The 21,198-nt window shown below is 52.7% G+C and overlaps 1 protein-coding gene across 1 annotated transcript; it reads left to right on the top strand.

Moving 5' to 3' along the window:
* Positions 1-9,089: 9,089 nt before the first annotated feature.
* Positions 9,090-21,093, top strand: FRMD7 (FERM domain containing 7; the record flags this gene model as incomplete). The annotated part of the gene is made up of 12 exons (XM_082003998.1): positions 9,090-9,966; positions 14,379-14,483; positions 14,865-14,907; positions 16,252-16,330; positions 17,070-17,167; positions 17,310-17,424; positions 17,626-17,773; positions 18,894-18,989; positions 19,235-19,398; positions 19,632-19,700; positions 19,787-19,862; positions 20,062-21,093. The coding sequence occupies exons 1-12, from the start codon at positions 9,910-9,912 to the stop codon at positions 21,091-21,093; spliced, it is 2,082 nt and encodes a 693-aa protein (XP_081860124.1). The 5' UTR covers positions 9,090-9,909.
* Between the last annotated feature and the right edge of the window lie 105 nt (positions 21,094-21,198).

The raw sequence follows: 21,198 nt of genomic DNA, 5'->3' as shown, positions 1-21,198 counted from the left end.
ACAAACTGAGTAGTTTCCATCTCCAGAGGAAAATGACAAAGAAGGAGGGCAGACTCCCCTTCTGCGAGATCTCAGATGAAATGTGTGCTTCCCTTAACCTCCTCACTGGAAGGCTGAGGGTGAAGCATGCAAGTGAGGGTGGTAGCTGACACATTAGGACTGGTCGGCTTTGGGATGCAACGAGTGAGTTGATCGCTGGCCGAGTCAAATTTCTCACGCGGTTTGGAAGAAGTTGTAATTGAGCAATAATAGTCCCGATTCCGTAGGGCACTCAGCGTTAATGGAGCAAGCTGCTTCCTGTTCCCCCTCGGAGCCTGGGAAGTAAATGCAAATGGATCCAGGGGCTCCCTATGACTTTACACCGCTGGTTTGTTTCAAAGTGACAGTCCAGCATAGTCTGGGTTGAGGGTTTTAGGGAAGCACTTAAGGTTTATGTTTAAGGCCGTTAACTTTCAAAAGTCTTGGTGCTGAGAGTGAGCTCAGCTGCTGCTGTACAAATGGTTGAGTAGTGTCCTTTGTAAGATAGGTGTGATGGCATCATCTTGCTTTGAACCTGGGCTAGCTGTTTTGGGGGGCTGTATAGATGGGTTTCATAGGCAGCTTTTTCTTTGGTTTAGCAGCTCCTGCTATGAAAGTACACAGGCTGTGCAGAAATCTCCCCAGTGTCCCACTTCCCCTGTGCAGGCAGAGGACAGGTATGTCCCCCAGTGTGTTTGGTGAGCAGGAGCTAACCGCAGCACGGACTAGATGACTTTTCCCCACCATGTTCCCGTGTAGCATGGGTGACACGTAAATGAATTGCTAACGAGGGCAGAGTTGAGCCACCAACTGCATGAACCCTGCAGTGGGGACAGCCCCAGGAGGAAGTAAACGAGATGATACCCTGTGTGGGTGGAGGGTGAACTGCCGGCCACACCTCGTGTCGAGCGGTATGCTGTTGTCTGCCCTAATAAGCTCGACGGTAATTACAGTTTGAAACTAGGTGGAAGTGTCTAGTCTTAATTAAAATGAGATATGGGTTCTAAAGCAGTGTATGTTGACCTGTTTATCTCTGCTGAAAAGTCAGCAGTCCTGGTAGCTTGGTTTGCTGGTAGGCGCTTCGGTTTGGTGAGTCACCACTTGCAGCTGGAGGAAGTGTGAGCACGGCTACCGTAGCTGGGGGCAAGCTCTGTCAAGAGATGAGGTGGCCCTGTGCTCTGCACTCTGTGAAAGTGAAATAATGTGGCTTTTAAGGAGCCACTTTAATCTCTGCCTGGTCGACACAGCTGCAAGGAGAAAAGATGATGGACTTTCAGCTGTAAATCAGCAACAGCATTGTTCAACTCAAAGGTCAAATCCTACCTGTAGTAGTTTGTTGGCTCTGCTGACGGCAGCATTGAGCTTATGCTAGCTTGGCTGGCAGCAATGATACAGTTTGGTTACAAGATTGTAGGGGATGAAATTTGTTGTTCTCCATGGAAACTGTATTTAGTATGGAATCAACTTACTTGCCTCTGGTGCTCTCTTTCAAAGCTGAGGTTCTCTTCAAGTCCCTCCAAAAAGTCTGGAGCAATAATTGCAATAACTGCAATTGCTGATGGGGAAGAGTCTCTCACGTTGCAGGAACCTTCAAAATATTCACTGATGGGCAGCCTTTGCTGCTTGTGTTTGGCTTGTGATGTGTCCGTGCTCCTTGGTGTTCTGCTGCTGCCGTCTGAGTGTGCTGTGACAGCTTTCTAACAGTGACTTACTTCCTCCAGATCATGTTTCCAGTGATGAGGCTTGCGTGGGATTTGAAACTCCAAGATGCTGCTGGTTACTGGGTGACCTCAGTTGTTCTTGCCTCAGGAGAAAAATGGTAATGGTCGCATTTCCTTCCCGGGGGCATAATGTGGAAGACTCTGTTAAGAATGTGGAAGACTCTGTTAAGGATGGGGAGGTGCTTGGACGTACCCATAATCAGATGCACCAGCATTGTAGAATAATTTTGACAATTGGACTTCTTGCATGTAAATAAGTAAGTGGGCTAGAACCTTAAAAAAAAAAAAAAAGTTAAAAATTGCTCAGATTTATGAAAAACATTAGTATCTTTCATACATTTGTGATACTGTAATGTAACTGGTTCAGACTTAGGCTTCTTATGCTTCTACTAAAGGTATAATTGATAAGTGACTGCAACTCAGTAAACCAGAGTCAGCTTTCTGGGAAATCTCTGGCTCTTCAAGTTAAGTTAATCTTTTTTTTCCTTCTTCCCTGCCTCTAGTATGGCTACTTCATCGACCTTTATGTCCTTAGAAGATCTGCCTTGACATTAGATTTAAATTATCTGGTCAGCCCAGAAAAGAGAAAATATATTTGCTGTTTGTGACATTCTTTAAAGGCTACTTGTCATTTTGGGAACTGGCAAGATAGGAAGGCAGCTTGGGATTCATCCTACCACTCTAATAGACCTTAGACCCTTTTTCTTAAACGCAAATTAATAATGATCGTGTAATCAGCAACAGCATGCCTGCTACGGGAAAACAAGAAGAAATAAACTGAATTTTCAGCAGAGCTGATTTGTGTTGGAAAAGAGAGAAGGCTTCTCACAGAGCACAGATGAAGTGCTGGAGCGAGCTGCAGTTATGTGAAGGTGGTGGAGAATTTTCAAAGATGACAAAGTTGGATAGCCGCTGCTGGAGGAAGGAGCAGTGTGGTGTGTATAGTTCCTGCCTCCATACGTTGGGTTGTCATGTGTGATTCCTCGAAGTCCCTTGCAGCCCCGTGTCTCTGTGACCGCAGTCACATTACTGATCCTGGCACTGGTTTCCTTTCGATGTTCCAGGAATTAGCACAGATTTGCCAAATGTCCTATATCTAATCTCACTAATGCAGATGTATTTTTTTAATAGGTTAGAAGAAAAATTTTAGCTTCAGGGCCTGTCTGGTGTCAGACTGTGGTTAGAAGGACTTTGGATGCCGGCTGTGTTCCTTTCCTTTTAGCTAAGCTGTTTCTCTATTAGTTGTCAGCACAATCTCTCAGGCCATCTGAATTGTTTCATGTTGGGGCCCAAATTAATAATTTAGAAAGGTTTCACGAATGTACCCCTGAAACCTTGGGCCAGTCATGATGTAGGAATGTTTCCTGTTCTTTGAAACATGTCTGTCTCATAGCTACCACCATCTGCCAGAAGGCCCTGGAAGAGGAACTGTGAGACAGGGGTTACCTTTGATCACTACAAAAGTACCAAGCTCCCAGCTTCAGATGGATGCTGCTCTATTGTCCTCCACTTTCTGCTACAAAGAACGGCTTTGACGCAACTTCAGCTCCGCTTTGACCTATACATCTGGAATTTCCCAGCCCTTGGTAGAACTGAAGTGTGATGATGGTCTTTTGAGGAGGAATAAAAGGAAAAGAAGGGAGTAGGGGAAGAGAGGCTACCTGGGAGGGAAACATGTTAACAAAACTCAAGGTCAAGATCCACATGGTGAGATGGGTCTGATCCATTGTCCTGGAGGCACCTGGAGAACATGTGCATTTCCTGCTTAGGTGTAATAAAGGCTTACTCAACCAGAGCTAGTTGTCTTGAGCCAAGAGGGAAACCACATCTGTCATGAAAATAAGCAATATAGTTCCTTAGTACTCCATCCTTTCCACTAGTATTCAGTCTTCTCACCCAGCATCGCAGACTCAATTTGGCAGCTTCCTTGGACTTGGCCTTTGGCCGTAGGATTCTTCCTGATGATGCAAAGGTTTTCACCATCCTGGCCTTTAATTCCCTTCTGAAGCTGCTGCTTCTAGTCTCCTCTCTCTGTTGCGGAGCTGCGTGAGCAGACAAGCCGACACTGCCCAGCTGTCAGTCAGACTTCTGCGGTGTGGTACACGGGGTCTGTGGCTTTTCCCTTGGGGCACAAGCTAGGAAAGATCTGCACGTGACTCATGGGGAGCCTTAGGGACGGGGTTGATTGGTTTGACTTCCTGACAGCGCTCACCAGGACAGAGCTGAGCATCTTGTCGCAGGACTGCTGGAGTACAGGTAAGCTCACACTACTTGGATCTTGTTGGCATGGGGATGTGCAAGTGGATCAGGAACAGTTCATGCTTGAGACAAATTAAGGACAGAGTATGCAAGTCCTTGTACTTGCATAGTATCTGCTTTGTACTACGGCAAGACGCAGTGAGATGCATCTCCCTAGCTAGAAATGACTGAATGCTAAGAGCTGCCCGAGTCTTTGGAGGCACCAGTGCTCCTTTGACTCGGTATAGTCATGAGGCTTTCTTTTTCTGTATCAATTTCTTGTGTCTTCGAAGTGATCTGTTTGAATTAAACATCACTGAGTGTTTTTTTTATAAAGCTGTGCCACAACGGAGCACAACTGGTGTATTAAAAAGGAGATAACGTGTTCTGGATAATACCAGAGGCAGGCTATTATTTAGTTTCTTGGATAGCTTGTGCTATCATTTGCATTTGCTTACAGCAAACTGCCTTCTTCAATGCCTGGTAAGAGTTTTTACATAGCATATAAAATTTGAAAAAGGAAGAAAAGTCAACGATATACATCGATGCACGGTAGAGTGTGTTATTGCTGTTGTTCATCCCTGCAAACGGAATTGTGACCTGTATTTGTCCTTGGGCACAACCACCACGAGAGGGAGCTTGGAAGCAAAGATCTGGCTCGCCCTGCAACAGCCTTCGGAGTGGGGTTGTGCTCTGTCCCGGGAAATCAAACGTGGTTCTGCACAGGTTGAAACCAGAAGAGAAATGGAAATAAATTCGTATTTATTTCAGAATTTCTGGTAGCATGGTGTGAGTGTATCTTAATAGGACTTCAAAGAAAGTTTTGCATTTACAGCTAATCTGTTGGGTGTCTAGAATTGCAATTGTATTTGGAGTCTTTTGTGCGTGATCGAGGTTATTTATGATTTCCTACTCTGTTATTACAGATAGGTAAAAAGAACCATTTACCTCAGCTGCTGAAGCTGAAGTAAAAGTATAATCACAAGAATAAGATTTGCTATGACTCTGCTTCCTTGGACATCAGAAACTTACTAAAAAAAAAAAAGGCAGGGAGAGTCGGGCGATGGACTTTTAATTTGGCTTAGTGTTTCAACTCAGCTAAACCTGCTTTTTTTTTTTTTATTATTGTAATTGGGCCCAGCAGCTGAAGGGGCACCACGCTTCTCACCAGGTCAGGGTGGCACTCTGCTCCCACACACGTGCCTCCAAGTCGTGCTGAGCTCGGGTCTGCTGGTTTTGCTGGGATGTCTGCCTGCAGGAGAGCTGCCTGCACAGCAACCGCATCCTCCCCGGACCCTCTTTATCTCATAATCCTCACCAGCTGAACTCCGACGCAAGTCATTTGCGTAGCTAGCGTGTAATTGTGTCATCATCACCTGCACTGCAACAACCCAGTGGGAGACTGGCAGCGAGTGCAATTCGTCTTTAAACTCATCTTAATTTCCAGTCTGACACTGGGGGTGTTCGCCTCCAGTCCTCCTGCCGGTGTTCGCGCACAGAAGCTGCTCCCCTCCTCTTGGTCTCATCCAGTTCTGCGGTCAAGTTACTAATGCTGGTGAACACCAGGGTGTCTGCGGAGCTGCTTTCAGTGGATAATATTTGTGATGCTGCCTTGCAATAAGTGCAGCTGCCGGTGGGAATGTTAGCGAGGTGAGGAGGCATCACGGTAGGATGTTCTTGGGTAAGACTGGGGCAAACTGGAGAGGAAAATGCTGCTGCATAACGTCACCTTCCGGTATCAAAAGAAAATGCTGGTCAGAGAAGTCTTATTCTGCAGTTGGAAGTTAATAAGCAAAACCCACCTAAACGCAAAATAAAAAAATGCAATAATTTCCATTTTCCCAGCAATTACTTATGAGTAATGAATTTCAGCACAGTGATGTCAGACTATTTAGCTGATGTTTGGCAAGCAAAGTTTGATGGAAATGCAAATGTATCATTGTTTATTATATTCAATAAATAGAATGGTTCTGGGGCAGAAGTTTTTAGCAGGGCAGGACTTGGCTAGTCAACTGTTGAGATATGCTCGAGGTGATACAATTCGCCTTGTGAAGTCAATGAAAAATTATTGTCATTGTGAAAGGTTTAAAGGCAGGACCAAGTGTGCCTGGACTGTCCCTGACAAGACTTCTCAGTCATCCCTGGCTTTTTCAGCCTGCCCCAGTATTTCTCCTGCCTCACAGGTTAAGGGTCTTTCCTAGGACCTAATTCAGACCTTCCCTGGAATTTCCAGCAATTTCTTTGTTTTTCCCATAGCTTGGGAGCACAGCCAATCCATCCTCCTGGAATGGTCCTGCATGCATCAGGAGACCATTTTTTTCCCCTCTTTCTTCTCTTTTTAAGCCAAACTCAGTTCTTTCAGGCCTTGTTTTTTGAAAATACCTTTGTAGGGGGATATTTTATAAAAAAATTTAAAGCAACGAGTACCTAAGTGGACCCCAGCTGAGAGTGAAGCAATTCCTTTTGGTGTGGCAGCGGGAACATTGTAGGTACCCTATTCTGGAAAGAAATTTCCCTGTTTTGCAGTATTGGTGCTGTGCCTTGGATTTATTAACCAGCTGGTGATACTCCCCTGGTGCTGCTCAGAGGGACTTGGGCTGTGCCGAGCCTGCTCCCAGGCCAGCAGCTGTGCTGCAGCTGGGTCGGTCATGGCTGGGTGAGAAGCGAGTGCAGATGCTCTCCCGGCAGCTCCAGCTGAGGAAGAGGAGGCATAATGTAAATGTATGAAATGCCACCACAGACCGAAGTCCACCTCGGTGAGTCCCTGTCTCCGACAGCTGCAATAGCCAGTGTTTCCAGTGTGGGAAACAGGATGAGTGCTTTTCCTTCTCAGCAGTGAGCTGGGTACGGGTTCTTGCCTTTTGGACTATGGTGTTTAAAATCTCCTGGCAGATGTCTAGTCCATAACTTTAGCTATCCGTATTTTTTTCCTGTCCTCTGAACTGAACTTGAAGATAAGCAGTGACAAAGTGCATGGTAAAGCAGCGTGCAGAGCCGTGGCTGCAGTGATGCTCCTCTCTCAGGGGTAACTCGGGGAGGGACCAGAGAGGTTTGGGGCATTTCCTCACCCACCCCCAGGGCCCAAAGTGGGCCTTTTTGGAGGAAGGCGGCTGAACTCGCTCACTGCCCAGTGCTGGTGGCTCACCGTTTTGGGAGGCTCTGCAGAGCGTAGCCGCAGTGACTCAGCTCTCCGTCAGACATCCTGCGGGCTGTCCCCGCTAACGGGGCCAACAGGGGGACAAAGAAGCAAACCCTTAACACCAGCGTTAAAATTCACCTTGGCAAAGGGGCAATGGGTTTTGGGAGGAAGGACGTCTCATTTCTCGCTCTGCTCTGTCCATCCTGGCAAACACCCGCGTGTTTGAGAGGCTGAAGAAGACCCTTATTCAAGGCAATACCATCCAGCCTAATACGTGGGCGAATGCACTCGGTAGACTGAATTTCTCCCTGGGAGATGATGGTAGTGGGGTCCAAGAGTATTAAAAACCAGGGTCCGAGCTGGCTAAGCAAGCAGTCCTGGAGCAGTACGCACTCTGACACGCCGCTGCTCAGACCCCGCTGTCCTCCGGTGCTGCTGATCGAGGTCTTCTCCCTGCCTGCTGGTATGGCTGCGCTTGCCCTTCACCTTTTCAATGCTTTCCCATGCCACTTTCACATTAACCCCTGCCCCTCTGTGTTAGGAGGACGTGTGCCCGGCTGGAGGTCAGCACTGACTCAGGCTGGGAGCCAGGATCGCTCCTCCCGGGGTGCTGGTGCTCCCCATGTGTCCTGCTCCACCTGGCCCCAAAGTCACCTCCAGAAGAAGGAAGGATGGGTGGGGGTAAAATAGGTCCCTCGTCCATTGAGGCAGTGGATCTCTTCTGCTCGCAGCAAAAATTCCCATGTCCCACGTCACATCTCTTCTGGCCATCCCTTATTCTCCTACCCCCAAAAAAGTCCTCATTTACCTTGTTTGCCTCTGCTGGCTCCACACGGGTTCCATGAATGTCTCTATAGGGTGGCTAGAAGCCCAGCTAAACCCAACACAGTCCCTTTCCTTCACGCCACAGTAGTGGAAAAAAATCCCTTTTCTTTCACCCAACAACCCAGCCGGCCAGTGCTCAGCATCTAATAGCATCCACGGATCCCAGGGTCAGTGCCTCTGGCATGCCAGGAAAGCCTATAGCAAGGTGGTTTGGCTTCTTCTGGGGTTTGGGGGCTCCTCCATTGCACCTCTGTGCACCCTTCCTGCTGGTTCAGTGCTCCTGCCATGCTCCCAGTGCTGCCGTGGTGAAGCCGTACCTGCGATGTGCGAGCCGCTCACGGGAGTGCCGCTCTTCTCCTTGATGCCCATCAATATTTGCACCAAGGGCAGCACTGGAAACCTGGTCCGCAGACGCAGTGCCGCACACTCGGTGCAGCCAGCCCCTCCCGGCCGCTGGCTGATGATGAGCTCGGCTGCTTTGGGGAGCAGATTCGCGTGGAAAAGCAGCTTTGCTTTAACTTTTAGGCTGCTTTTTTGTCCCAGTCAGTAGAAGACTAATACGTTTTTCTATAGCTAAAAAGCTCTACGCTTTTCCTCTCTGCAGCCCAGACAGCAAGCTAAGCCTGGGCCCTGACGGGCTCTGTCATAACTGAGAAGCGTAAGGGGGACCGCAGCCAATGGCCTGGAGTGACGTACAGCGGGTATTTCAATGGAAACCAGGAGGGAAGCAACAAGCAACATCTCCTCAGCACTTAACGCGGCTTGTTCAGTTTGCTGGGATCGCTCCGGGTCCCACAGGGTCGTGTGTAGTTGTGGCTTTTTCCAGCAGCAGCAGAACGATCCCCCAGGACAGCCCAGCGCCTGCCTGCCGGCACTGCTCAGTGCCTTCTCTTCTGTGAGCGGGGGCTCCTGCCCAAAGGCTGCCTCCATGCAAGTGCCCAGTGAGGGGGGCTCTGCCAGGCGAGGGCGGCCGGAGAGGTCGGGCGGCCCCTTCGTGTCCCCGCGGTAGCTGAGGCAGAGGAGCAGCGCGAGTGCAAGCCCCAGGCCCCCCCCGCCACGGGGAGGCTGCACCCGCAGCCCGGGCTGGGCCCCGCGGGGTTTCGAGGGAGGGCAGCAGGCTCTGGTGCTTGGAGGGTGAGCTAGTTCCTCGCCGGTCCTGTGTTGGCCGCCCTTCTGCGGTACGGCAGCACCGCCGTGCGCGCGCGCACGTGTGCGGGGACGTGGGCTTTTCAGGTGTGAAGCGGGAACCGGGTTGTCTCAAAGGCTTGTGAGACTTCACTAAGCTGCCAAACCAGAGTCCCGGCCGGGAGTCAGCAGCCGGGCCTCCCCTGCCTCCCCGGGAAGGACTCCCACCTGGTTTTGAGTGCAGTGGGAAACATTTCCCAGTCTCCGGCGAACTACGTCAGCCCGTCTGCCCAGCCCGCACGCACCTTCTCAGCGGGCAGGACCTTCTCTGCCCCCTCACGGGGCCAGCACCGCGGCCAGCCGGCTGGTCCCTCCGTGTGCCTTACCCGGAGCAGAGCAAAGGCACCGCTCGCCGCGCCGCGACTTTGGCAGGAGAGCTGCTCAGCCCTCCTTCCCCACGCCGCGGTACGAAGCGCGGGCTCGCTTTGCCCCCGCGTCGCTCACCGCCAGCGCGGAACGCTCTGCCTTTCTCTCAGCCCCGTTAGTGCCGCTCTGCAGAGCTGCTGCGCGGCCTTTCGCCCTATTGATATGCCCGTAATTCACAGGGGGGGTAAACCAGGGGAGGTATCAGGTTTGGTGGTTTGTTTTTTTTTTTTTTTTGACTTGTGTTTAGGCATTCAGTTCCTTTGCTCCAGTCTCCGCTCCACATCTGCGACTGCAGCCTTCTCCATCCAGCTGAGAGGGAAATGATGTGTGCACCAGCAGTCAGGGCTCCCTTCCCGGCTCACTGCTCACATCGCTAGGACTCCCGCGCCTGCCGCACGCTCAGCCACAGGCTCGAGGATGCTGCACCTGAAAGTCCAGTTTCTGGATGACTCCCAGAAGATCTTTGTAGTTGATGTAAGTGGGTGTCGTATTCTTATCGGGTTGTCTGTGCTGATGATTGAAGTCATTGTTGCTCTGAAGGATTGCATGGTCTCCGATAGCTTCTGGTTTTCAGCTTTAAATAAACCAAAATAAACCCTAAAAACAAAGCAAACAAAGCTCAAATCCAAAACAAGAGGTTATAGCGGTGATAGCTAAGTGTCTTTCAGCACCGACATACTCGCGCTATCACCTCTTATTGGCATTATTTATAAAGAAGGAGGAACAGCTTTTACTTATCTGGTGTCATCTTTTGGAAACTGGCTAATATGAAGTGATGTTCTTGACAAGTGCCGAGTTCTTTTCTTGTTTGTCTGGCAGCCAGTATAAGCATTCGACAAGGAAGAAAAATTTGGGAACAGAATAAAAATAGGATATTTAACCAAACTACCCCTGGTGAGAAACATCTGCATGCATCTCCTCCTGAGCATGCAGTTGAAAAAGAAAACTGTGTGGTTTTGAGAATAGCTGAGGAAAGAACTCACTGTATCCTATTTTCTGCATGACAGTGTCCCACAACACGCTGTCATTATTAACTCACATTTAACAAATGCTAGCTCTGAGTACTGACTGCTGAAATAAATAGGTTTTAAATGTTAAGTATCAGTATCTATGGTGTTTGTTAGATACATATATATATACACAGATAACTGAAACTAGATATATCTAGACTATGTGTTACAAACAAATCTTTTTACAAGTGTAATTGAGTGTTCACTGTTGGTTAGGATTTGATAATCACAGTGCCTAATTGAATTAGCTAATTCACATAGATCTGTTCTAGCACTCACCTGCATCTCCTACGGGAACAGAGTGCTTTATATAAAATTGTTTTTTTCCAAGTTCTATTACATTTGTTAGATAGTCATAGAATTCTGTGATTCCATAGTCCTGTCTCTGGTTTTGTAGCACAGCCTGAGAACTGCTCAGTCTTGGACGTACTGCTCGGTTTCTTTGCGATCGCAATTTTGCACAAAAGAGAATTGTAAAGCAATTCCATTACTTGGCACAGTATGGAAGTTGTTTGATTTAGTTTAATTAATGTATGCTAGACCTGAAGTCAGCTTAAAAATGAGACTAGTAATTTAAAAATTCTTTTGTTCCATATTGATTAGATCAGGGCACAGTGAGGGGCCATTTGGAAGATGTTGCTGGTGCAATATTGCTGCATTTTTTTTCCATCTCTGCTTTCTTATTTGCCCAAAACACTTCCAACACTATAGCTCTGCATGACATGTTATTGCAACAAATAGCTCCATTAGAGGAACTCCTGGTCGTTTCCTTTTTTAGCATGGAACGGTACTGGAAATCCCTTTTAGGCATTTCATGCATTTGATGCTCTGTGGGTACGACAAATGAGTAGTTGAATTAGTGACTTCTCCATTATAAAAGGACCGCTTTGGGCTAAGTTCTGAGCAGATATTTCAAGCAAGTCTTCCTAAGGCCTTCCTGACTTCGGCAAGCTCTTTTGACGGAGCGGTACTTCAGTATAATGGGAGGTAAAAGGACAAAAGAGGGGAAACACAACGGGCCTGACTCCCCCTCCGCCTCCACCCACGCCTTCACCGACAGCCGGGACCTGGCACCCTCGCCGCGGCTGCTGAGCTCCCGGGCTTTCCTTCGGCTAGGCGCTGGAGGTGGGTCCTGGGATGGCACCCGGCAAGCCAGGTCTGAGCCCCCAGGGCAGGGCAAGGCGGGGGTCTGGCACACCTCCGCATGCCCCTCCTCGCACCCTCCCCGCTGAACACCCCGGCGCTGAGCCGCGGCGCGGACGGGGCCTCTGCGCGACGCTGCCGGCCGCGCCAGCGAGCCCCGCGCCTTGCACTGGGAGGGCACCGGGATCCCCTGCCCCAGCGCGCCCGCGCAGGGACAGTCGCAGGGCAGCCGTCAACGGGTCTCTTGCACTGAGAGGAGATATGGCGGAGCTGCCTCCCTTCTTCCTTCCCCTCCTGGATACCTAGAGCTGTGACCCGGCACGTGCTTTTGCCCATGCTTTTTCCCTCTGGAAGGGGTTCAAGGAACGCAGGCCTGAGCCTGGGCAGCCTCGGGAGCAGCACAGAAAGGGTGAAGCACTCACTCTGCAGCCTGGGCAGCCGAAGCCTGGGCGTCTCTGCTAGTGCGATTCGCTACGGGGCAAGATTCCGTGGGAAGGGAAAAAAGAAAGAAAAAAAAAACCACAAGAAAGAAGAAAAAAAAAAACCAAACAAGAAAGAAAAGGCAAAGCGAACAAGCCCAGAAGAACTAACTGCTGGGGCTGAGTGAAGGACAAAGTCTCCCATGGTCTTGTGTCCCTTATGATGAGGAGGACGGGTATTTGCTGGCAGGTGTGGCGAGCTGGCTGCACGTGAGCTGGTCCAGCGAGGGCACGGGGAGTGCTGGGGCCGGTGGCTTTTGGTGCGTGGCATTGCATGCCAGCTGCGGCCATGCAGAAGACACTGACTGGGGGACATGTCCCGAGGTGGTGTCCAATGAGTGTTGCTCCCCCTTAAACCACAGACCCGGGTGCGGCAGCCTGTGCTACGGGGAACGCTGCGGAAATGTGGCTTTGCTGTTGGACCGCAGGTGCTGCCAGGGTGTCCTTGGGGGACAGGTATGTGTCCCCCCATGTGTCACACACGTTGCTGTCTGCCCCTGGATGTGCCTCTTGCTTGCTGACTCTGCCTGCAGTCCCAGCTGCTTCCAGCGTGGAGAGGAGCGGCGAGCGCAGCCTCTCCTTTGCACCGTCCTCAGCACAGGGGTTTCTGCCGGTGGGTGCTAACCTGGCCCCGCAATGTCATCAAAGGCACATTTAGGGTCAGACGTGGGGCCTCCAGCCCCACATGTCACACTCCTGCCTCTCACTGTGCTACTCGGGCACAGTCTCCTGCTCTTGCCTGATGCTGTCCCGAGCACAACCGTACCTCAGTGCTTACAGCAGCGCGGGTCGTGGCCTTGGTACCCAACAAACCCAGGATGGGGCACCTGCAAGCATCACTCTGCAAGAGGAAAGTCTCTACTTTTAAACCATCCCCTGCGTCACAGGGCTGCGTTTCCCCAGTGAGCAGGTTTTCCTGGGGACAGAGCCGCTCGTCTCCACTGCCCCGGGTGGTGCTGGGCTTGGAGGAGAGCGGGTGGCTCCCAGCAGACATGTGGTGGGTAATAACCCAGTAAGAAATGCTTGTCTTTCCTGGCTGCCTGACAAAGGCCAAGGTCTTTCATGCTAGAAAATTCTAGCTCGGAAATAAACATTTATAATTGTTTTAATTACCCTTGTGATCTAGTAATTTTGAGGAGAACCGGGAGTGCTGCAGAGCGAATGCTGTTATTACGCTATCACTTTTCAGCAGCCTTTCAGCACGGAGCCAGCAATTTCATCCCAGGAGAAGCCGTGAAAGGTGGTTATTAGTGTGCATCACCGCCAGCAGCCGGGGTCCCTCCCATCGCTGCCGGGAGCAGCCGCTGGCGTGGGGGGCTGCAGCCTGCCTTCACCTTTATCACCCGAAATCCCGTAATTTAGCAGCTGTCTAACCCGGCCTCTCTGTTCCAGCTAGCTTTTGCACCAACCCATGCTCATTTTTGGTCTTTTTTCACAAGTTGATAAAGGAGGAGCAGGACTTTAGTCAGGGTAGGTCATTGCCAGGTTCATTTCTGGTGCTTTCTGGAACATTTTCCAAAGTCAGGGGCCTCCCAGGTTGCTCCCAAGCCATGTCACACAGCACGGCAACACGTCAGGCAAAACACCCTCCAAGTGTTTCTGTTTACTGGGAATAACTACAGCCTGACCTCCCTTATCAGCACGTAGTGCCACTTAATTAATATTGCTAAAGTGCACAGATGACCCAGGGCCCAAGGCGCAGGATCTCCACAGAGTCCTGTTGCTGTTAATTACCATTAACCATAATAGCAGCTCGTCCCCAGCAGTCCGGTCGCCGGCTGCCGGGGCACACGGGCTCGCTGCGCAGGTTTGAGGTGCGCTCCCGTTCGCTCTTAATCGGGCACGTTTGCCACGGCCGTCCCTGGGTCAGGCCTGGGGATAGCTCAGTGGTTTGCCGGGGACTGGGCTGCCCGGACAGTGACGGTTGCAAAGGTGAGCCAAATGCAGCAGTTCTTTCCTTTTCTTTTCCTTTTTGGTTTATATTCCTTAATAAAGGAGAGAAGCGATGAGAAGGAATCCGATTTCCAAGAGCAGAGGTAAGGAGCACACAGTGTGCAGTCGTCCCATCCCACATGCTGAAGCCAACAGCATTTATCGAGTAAGGCTTTCCTGCAGCGTGATCAGGAAAAATCCCACAGCTCCTCTCGAGGTGAAGGCAGGGAGCTAAAACTTCTTCCCCATCTCACTGAAATCCCATCACCGCTGCTGCCGGCGTTGCCTAACCTGCTGCTTCTGTGGTGTGTTTGTTTGCTAGCAAAAATCCTGTGGAAAAGGGCTGTTCAACCTCACCTGCAGCCACCTCAACCTTGTGGAGAAGGAGTACTTCGGGCTGGAGTTTCGCAGCCAGGCTGGGAACCACGTGAGTGCGGCTCGCGGCGCGGGGCCCCGGTGCTGCACCATGCCGCATCCTCGCAGCAACCGCCCGCATGGCTGGGGGCTTGCTAGCACCTCCCTGAAACACCAGATGGAAAATTTCAACAGAAAGGTTTGCCGCGATGCCAAAACTCTTAAAAAAGGGAGTTACAAGGGGAGCCACAAGCTGGTTGGCAAAGCCCTGGTGATAGCCGTGGCCCGTGGGGTTTACCGGTAGCCATCTGAGCAGGGCTGCCCAGCGGGACCGCTTGCCCGCAGCATTCGAGCTGGCCAACATTTTTGTGTTGCATTCTAGCGTGATGCTGCTGCTTTTATTCCCCGTCTCTTGTGCTGTTTATTCACCCAGTTCTTCACTGCCTTATTTCAGGTCTGGTTGGAACCGCTAAAACCCATAACAAAGCAAGTCAAAAGTAAGTATTTCAAGAATAAAATTCTTCTCAATCACTGCCAGTGGCTGACTAGCGCAGGCACATTCGTGCAGTGTTATTGCCTGGGGACGGGGGCTCTGGTTTCCAGCATTTACCTGACCTCATTTTTATAGTGTGGGGCTGGGCAAAATTGTTTGCAAAGACACCACAGTCCTTGTAAAATCCTGGAGAAATACCACTGCCTTTGCCATCTGGTATCTGCACCATTTGAGGCTTGAGCTGTTAGTGACCCGGCACCTTGGCGGAGGAGCAGGGGTGGCTGCGTGCGTGCGCGCATTGCGCTGGCAGGGCGGCAGGCATCGCTCCCTGCACGCCCTCCTTTCCCTCGCACAGCTCTCGGCGCCCAGACGCCTGCGCGGCGCGAGCCCTGCGCCAAGCAGGGTCAGCCGTGTGCCTCGCAGGCTCTGCCGCTCCTCTCCAGCCCCCAGCCCCGCTGGGCTGCTGCAGGGTGATGCCGCGGAGCCTGACCGGAATTCAGGCTCGGCATCCCCTGCTGTGGCCACCAGCAGTGCTAACGCAGTGCCCCTTTCAGCCTATGCCTCTTTCCACCCCTGCCATGAACCAAACAAGGTTTTCCCCAAATACATGATGACTAGGAGGGTGGTCGAGAGCATGACTGCAGTATTTGCCACGGGGCGGCTGCAGTACAGTGTTTGCATTAATTTCCTTGTAAGGGGAAAGTCTGATAAAAAGCCTCCCCTTTCTTGGTGCGCCAGAAGTGGGATTATTTCATGCACCAATTTCTTTTTTCCTGTCCCTTCAGACCTGCCCTTGCAGGACACTGTCCCTCCAGGAGCTCCTGAGCTGTCCCATGGTGTCCCGAGACAATCGGTGCCTACAAACTTGCCTCCCTCCCTCCCTCCATGCTCTTTGCCTTGGGCTTGGCCGCTTGCTTTCATTCATCCCACGAAAAAGCTTTGCCCAGAAAGTCTCCTCTGAAGCTGTTGCATCCAAAGAGCTTGGAGGGCTGGGTTTCATGCACAGCCCCACTGATGGCAATTACACCTGGGCTCTGGCCATGCTGCAGACGAGCGCCCACGGCACCGCTCCACAGCAACCCCTCTCCTGGCTGGGGTCTTTGCAATTTAAAGAAATGCTGGGGCATTTTTTCCTTTAGTATCATTTAGGCGCCCAACTCCCTGTTCGCTTCCATTGGTAATGCTGTGGGTCCAGGCAGGCTGGAGTCCCTGATGCTCAGGGCTCCCAGCCCTGATTTGTAAGGGCCTTGAGTAATTTACTCTGTAAGGAGACAGTATGTGTGAAGAGAGTTGTAAATGTTCTCAATAGACACGTAAAAGAAAACTTATGAAGATGTTGTGTTTTAAGATCCTAAGGAGGTTCTTTTCAAATTTATGGTGAAATTTTTCCCAGTGGACCCTGGCCATCTGAGAGAAGAGCTGACCAGGTACAGTACTTGTTCTATTACTTTCTTACTGCACAGTCCTGTATTTCTGCAATTGCAAAACGTGTATTTAATTTCTTAGCTTCATCTACCCGAACCTGTTAGCAGTGGTTATTCTACATATTGAAAGAGGTCTGTAGTTTACAAAATAAAACCAAGAGAATATCTCTCTTTTCTTGATCCTTTGTTTTTAAACAAAATCCACTTGAAGGATCAGCTGTTTTAAGAGGCTGCAATTTGTTTAACTGCCAAACGCTTTAGCAGCTGGGCACCGAGTCTGACTTTGCTCAGCCTAGCTCCTGCCTCAAGCTGTGTTCTGAAGGAAGAACTTCAATTTTATTTTTAAAAATGACAGTGTTAAGTCTTACGTTTTAGAGAAATCATTGCAAACAGCAACTAAGAATAAAACTAAGACAGTGTTTCTGCAGAACATTAGCCCCAAAAGATGCAAGTGCCCTCCAAAGCATTAAGGAATGTTAACTCTGAAACCTACTAATGGGCATTTCAATGGCAGGGGCATACTGGTCATGGTGGTGCCCAGCTGCAGCCTTCTGCAGGGGCTGCACACTCCTCCCGTGGCTGCCCCGGACCTGCATCCCTTGGGTTGAAATGTGGGCGAACGCAGGGAGAGGCGTGGGGACGGCCAGCCCTACCGCAGCCAAGCCCTCAGGGCTCAGTCTGGCACCCGGCTCGCTGCCGAACCCAGCTCCTTGCCAGGGCATGCTCCTGTCCCCTTCCACAGGTACCTCTTCACCCTCCAGATCAAGAAGGACCTGGCACTGGGGCGGCTGCCCTGCAGCGACAAGAGCGCGGCACTGCTCGTCTCCCACCTGCTGCAGTGTAAGGGCAGGCGAGTGCCCGCAGGGACGCTGCCCCTTCCCCGGGCACGGGGTGCTCGGCAGAGCTTTGGCTGCGTAGCCGGGGGTTCCCCCTGCAGTGACCCCTCGCAGCCTAACCCACGCTCTCCCCATGTGCCCTGCAGCTGAGCTGGGCGACTTCCGCGAGGAGACGGACCAGCAGCACCTGGCAACCCACAGGTACCTGCCCAACCAGGAGTACCTGGACAACAAGATCATGCATTACCACAGGAGACACGGGTAAGGGCTGCTCCAAGCTGCGGCCGCCCACCCAAAGCACCCACCGGGTGCCTGCTGATGAGGCTGTTCCCATCAGCAGACAGGGCCAGCAGTGGGGTGGGGGTGATGCCAGCTTGTGCATGTCCAAAATGGCATTTTTTCAGCCTGTTTCAGCAGCTGTCTTCTCACTCTTGTCGCTTCCCGACGTGTTTGTGTCTCCAGCGGGAAGACGCCAGCCGAGTCTGACATTCAGCTGCTGGATGTGGCCAGGAAGCTGGAGATGTACGGGATTCGCCCGCATCCCGCCAGCGACGGCGAGGGGACGCAGATCAACCTGGCTGTGACACACATGGGGGTGCTGGTCCTGCGGGTGAGCTCGGAGTTCGGGGTGGGCTGCCAGCACCCCGGCGGGGTGGCCTTTCCCCAGGGACATCACTTCCAGTTGGGGGGACCTTCCTCCCCGCTGTGTGCTCCAAACCCTCCTCCTCAGGCACGGAGGTGATGCTCTGGGGCATCGCTGCGAGGCTCAGCCCCACCACCTCCATCAGCGCCGGCTGCGTGCCGCCGTGCCCGCCCCGGCTCTGTTGGCCCTTGTCACGGTGAGCGCAGCCATGTAAGCACCACAGGTTACACGGCTGCGTCACATGTGTTCACCGTATAATCTTCCAACGAAAATAGCTGCCTCACGTCTGTGCAATTACATAACGCTGTAATCACGGCGTAGCTGCAGAATAAATACAGACTGCCTCGCAGCCGGCGTGAAGCAGTGCTTGCCTCCCACACCGGCTAATTTCAACCTGGGAACATCTTGCCAGAGCAGGAAAAAAAAAAACCTAACTGTGGGTCTGCTGTTCATAATTAGCACTGCCAGACCCGGTTATTTATTCAGAGCCATAAACACCCCTCATGCATGATTAGAGCAGCTGTGAGCCCATTAAAATCTGGGCTCTCCCAGAAAGCTGAGAGGGTCTCGATGCCACAGCGTGGGGTAATGCAATTTTACCTGTTCCCGCCGTGACACCAGTTGTGTGGCTGCATCTAAATTGATGCATAATGATAATGAGGGGTAAGGCACGCTTGCAGCCTGCTTAATCTGGGTCTAAAGGCATGGCACCTGAGCTCTGCTATGCTTCCCAGCAAAGGAGAGGAGGGTCTTATTTCTTTTGGGGGGGTGGTTCTGCATTAACTCGTATGACATTCAAGTTGGGACAGATGGGACCCTCCACCTCTGTGAGGTTTGTCTTGGGATCCTGGAGTTTTACAAATAGCTTCTATAGCAGAGTTAAGCCCTGAACCTCAATTTCCACTTTTAGGACCAATGGATGGAAAGGAGGGTCAAACACCAAATCCCAGCACCCCTTCCCCAGACCCCAGCAGCACTGAGAGCCGGGGTCTTGTGCAGTGTCCTGTGAGCTCAGGTCTTGGCCCATCGTATTTCTGCAATCCTCACCTGCCCCATCCCACTGTAACCACTGTGTCTGTCCTTGCAGGGCAATACAAAGATCAACACGTTCAACTGGTCCAAAATTCGCAAACTGAGTTTCAAGAGGAAGCATTTTCTCATCAAGCTCCATGCACACATCTCTGTAAGTACCGCACTGCGGACAGCTGTGAGCAGAGGATCAGCCATGCAAAGTCCCTGATTTTGACTAAAATGTGTTTCTGCTGCTCATGGGTGATTCTCCTTCCCCACCTCGAGCATGGCATGTGTCACCCCATGTCCCCAGAGGCTGGAGGCGCTGGCAGCCCGGTGTGATCCTTTGGGGGGTCAGGAGGGCAGATGGCAGAGCCTGGCCCTGCACCCCTGACACTGGCTCGTTTGGCCACGCAGGCGCTGTGCAAGGACACGCTGGAGTTCACCATGGCTAGCCGGGACACCTGCAAGGCTTTCTGGAAGACGTGCGTGGAGTACCATGCCTTCTTCAGGCTGTCTGAAGAGCCCAAGTCAAAGCCCAAAGCCCTGCTGTGCAGCAAGGGCTCCAGTTTCCGCTACAGGTAAAGTCCTGCGGGAAAAGCGAACACATGAGGCCAGGAAGGGTGTGGGGATGGCTCAGAGCCTCCCTTTTACATTGGACCTGGCTGGATGCGAGGGGATGATGCCTGGCAGCCACTTTTCCCAGAGAGACCACTGCCTCCATCCTGCTGCGTGCCCTCGCTTCCCCTGGGCCACGGGGATGCCCAGGGCTGGGGCTGATGGTGCTGCTCACACCTCTCCCCCCTTGCTGCAGCGGGAGGACGCAGCGGCAGCTGCTGGAGCATGGGAGGAAGGCGAAGATGAAGAGCCTGCCCTTTGAGAGGTACCAGGGTCATGGAGGAGGGCAGTGTCCAGGCAGGGGGGGACACCCTACTGGTCACGCACCCACCCATGCTCTTGGCCTTGCAGGAAGCACTATGCATCCCGCTACGATGAGAGGCAGTGCCGCTCCTCCCCGGACCTCCTGACGGACGTCTCCAAGCAGGTATTTCCCCTCGGCATCAGTGAGAGGTAGCGCTGGGCCTGGGGGGGGTCTTGGCGTCGTGGCCCCAGCTGGTGGAGCTCAGCTGGAGGCCAGGCCAGACCCTCGGCTCTGCGGGCTCACCGCTGGCCCTGCTTGCCCCACTTTGCCCCCCTGCCCCCCCGGGGTTCTGGGCACCCATCCACCCTCTGCCCCTGCTCAGGTGGAGGAGCTGCGCCTGGCCTACGGCAGCCGGGGCTCCTACCATGCCAACGGGGTGCACGTCTCCGAGCCCACGCTGGACAGCCGGTGCCGCAGCTCTGCCATGGAGGTGACGTTCACTGCTGAGCTGGAGCGCTCCAAGCCCGAAGCGTCCCCCGCTTTCCTGTCCCACTCCAAAAGCTCATCCGCCTTCCCCCTGCTCTACGCCGAGCTGGAGCGGGAGCGAGCATGGGAGCCCGCCGACCTCTTCAGCGCCAGGAACCCCTTGACCTCCTTTCGGCCCCACCACCAGTTTGCCGGGAACAGTAAAAGCACCTCGGTGGGCAACATGCGGGAGGTGAGCGCCCGGCCGCTGGTGTACATGGATGTGCCGTGCCCCCCACCCATGGCCGCCCCGGCCCCGCAGGCTCTCTTCTACCTGGACAGGCCCCCTCAGCCCCCGTGCCACGCACCGGCACCCATCGAGGACACAGCCGGTGGATGCAGCCCCGCAGCTGCAAAACCCCTCAGGCGCAGCCCGAGCGGCACCCGGGCCGGGGAGCCCCATCGCGAGGCTGCGTGCATGGCAGCGGGCGCAAGTGTGGCCCCAGCAGGGGAGGACAGGTCGCTGGCTCGCTCCTTCGATTATGGCCTTCAAGAGCAGCCTCCCAAGCGATCTTGGAGCCAGTCGGACATGAAAACCATCCGATTCCCCTATGGCTCTGAGTTCAGGCCCCTGGGGCCGTGCCCCACGCTGAGCAGCCGGAAAGCGGGCGTCTTTCGGCACCTGCCAGCCCAGCAAGGGCTGGTGCCGGGGCTGCGGCTCTCCGCCGAGCGCTACGTGGGCAGCAGCACCGAGTCCAGCGACTCCGACTCCGACCTCCTGGCCGCCGACTACTGCTCCCTGTATGGCCGGGTGCTGCAGTCGCCCATGGCCCGGGTGCGGCTGTCCTCCGGCAGTCTCCAGCTGGATGAAGAGGATGAAGAGGTGTCCTTCACCACCAGTGCGGCTGAAGAGAGGACTTCCAGGGGGACCTCCAGGTATTTCACCTAGGTGCCTCACGCTGGCTGGCGGGAGCAGAGATGGCCGGCACTGACCCGGGACCGCAGAAGGTGACATGCTTGCAGGACTGCTTACTGCTTGCAAAACATTGTGATG

The sequence above is a fragment of the Phaethon aethereus genome (assembly GCF_964289735.1).
Source record: "Phaethon aethereus genome assembly, chromosome: 10".
Classification (NCBI taxonomy): Eukaryota; Metazoa; Chordata; class Aves; order Phaethontiformes; family Phaethontidae; genus Phaethon; species Phaethon aethereus.
Note: the sequence above shows the minus strand (reverse complement) of the source record. Positions and strands in the feature narration are given on the sequence as shown.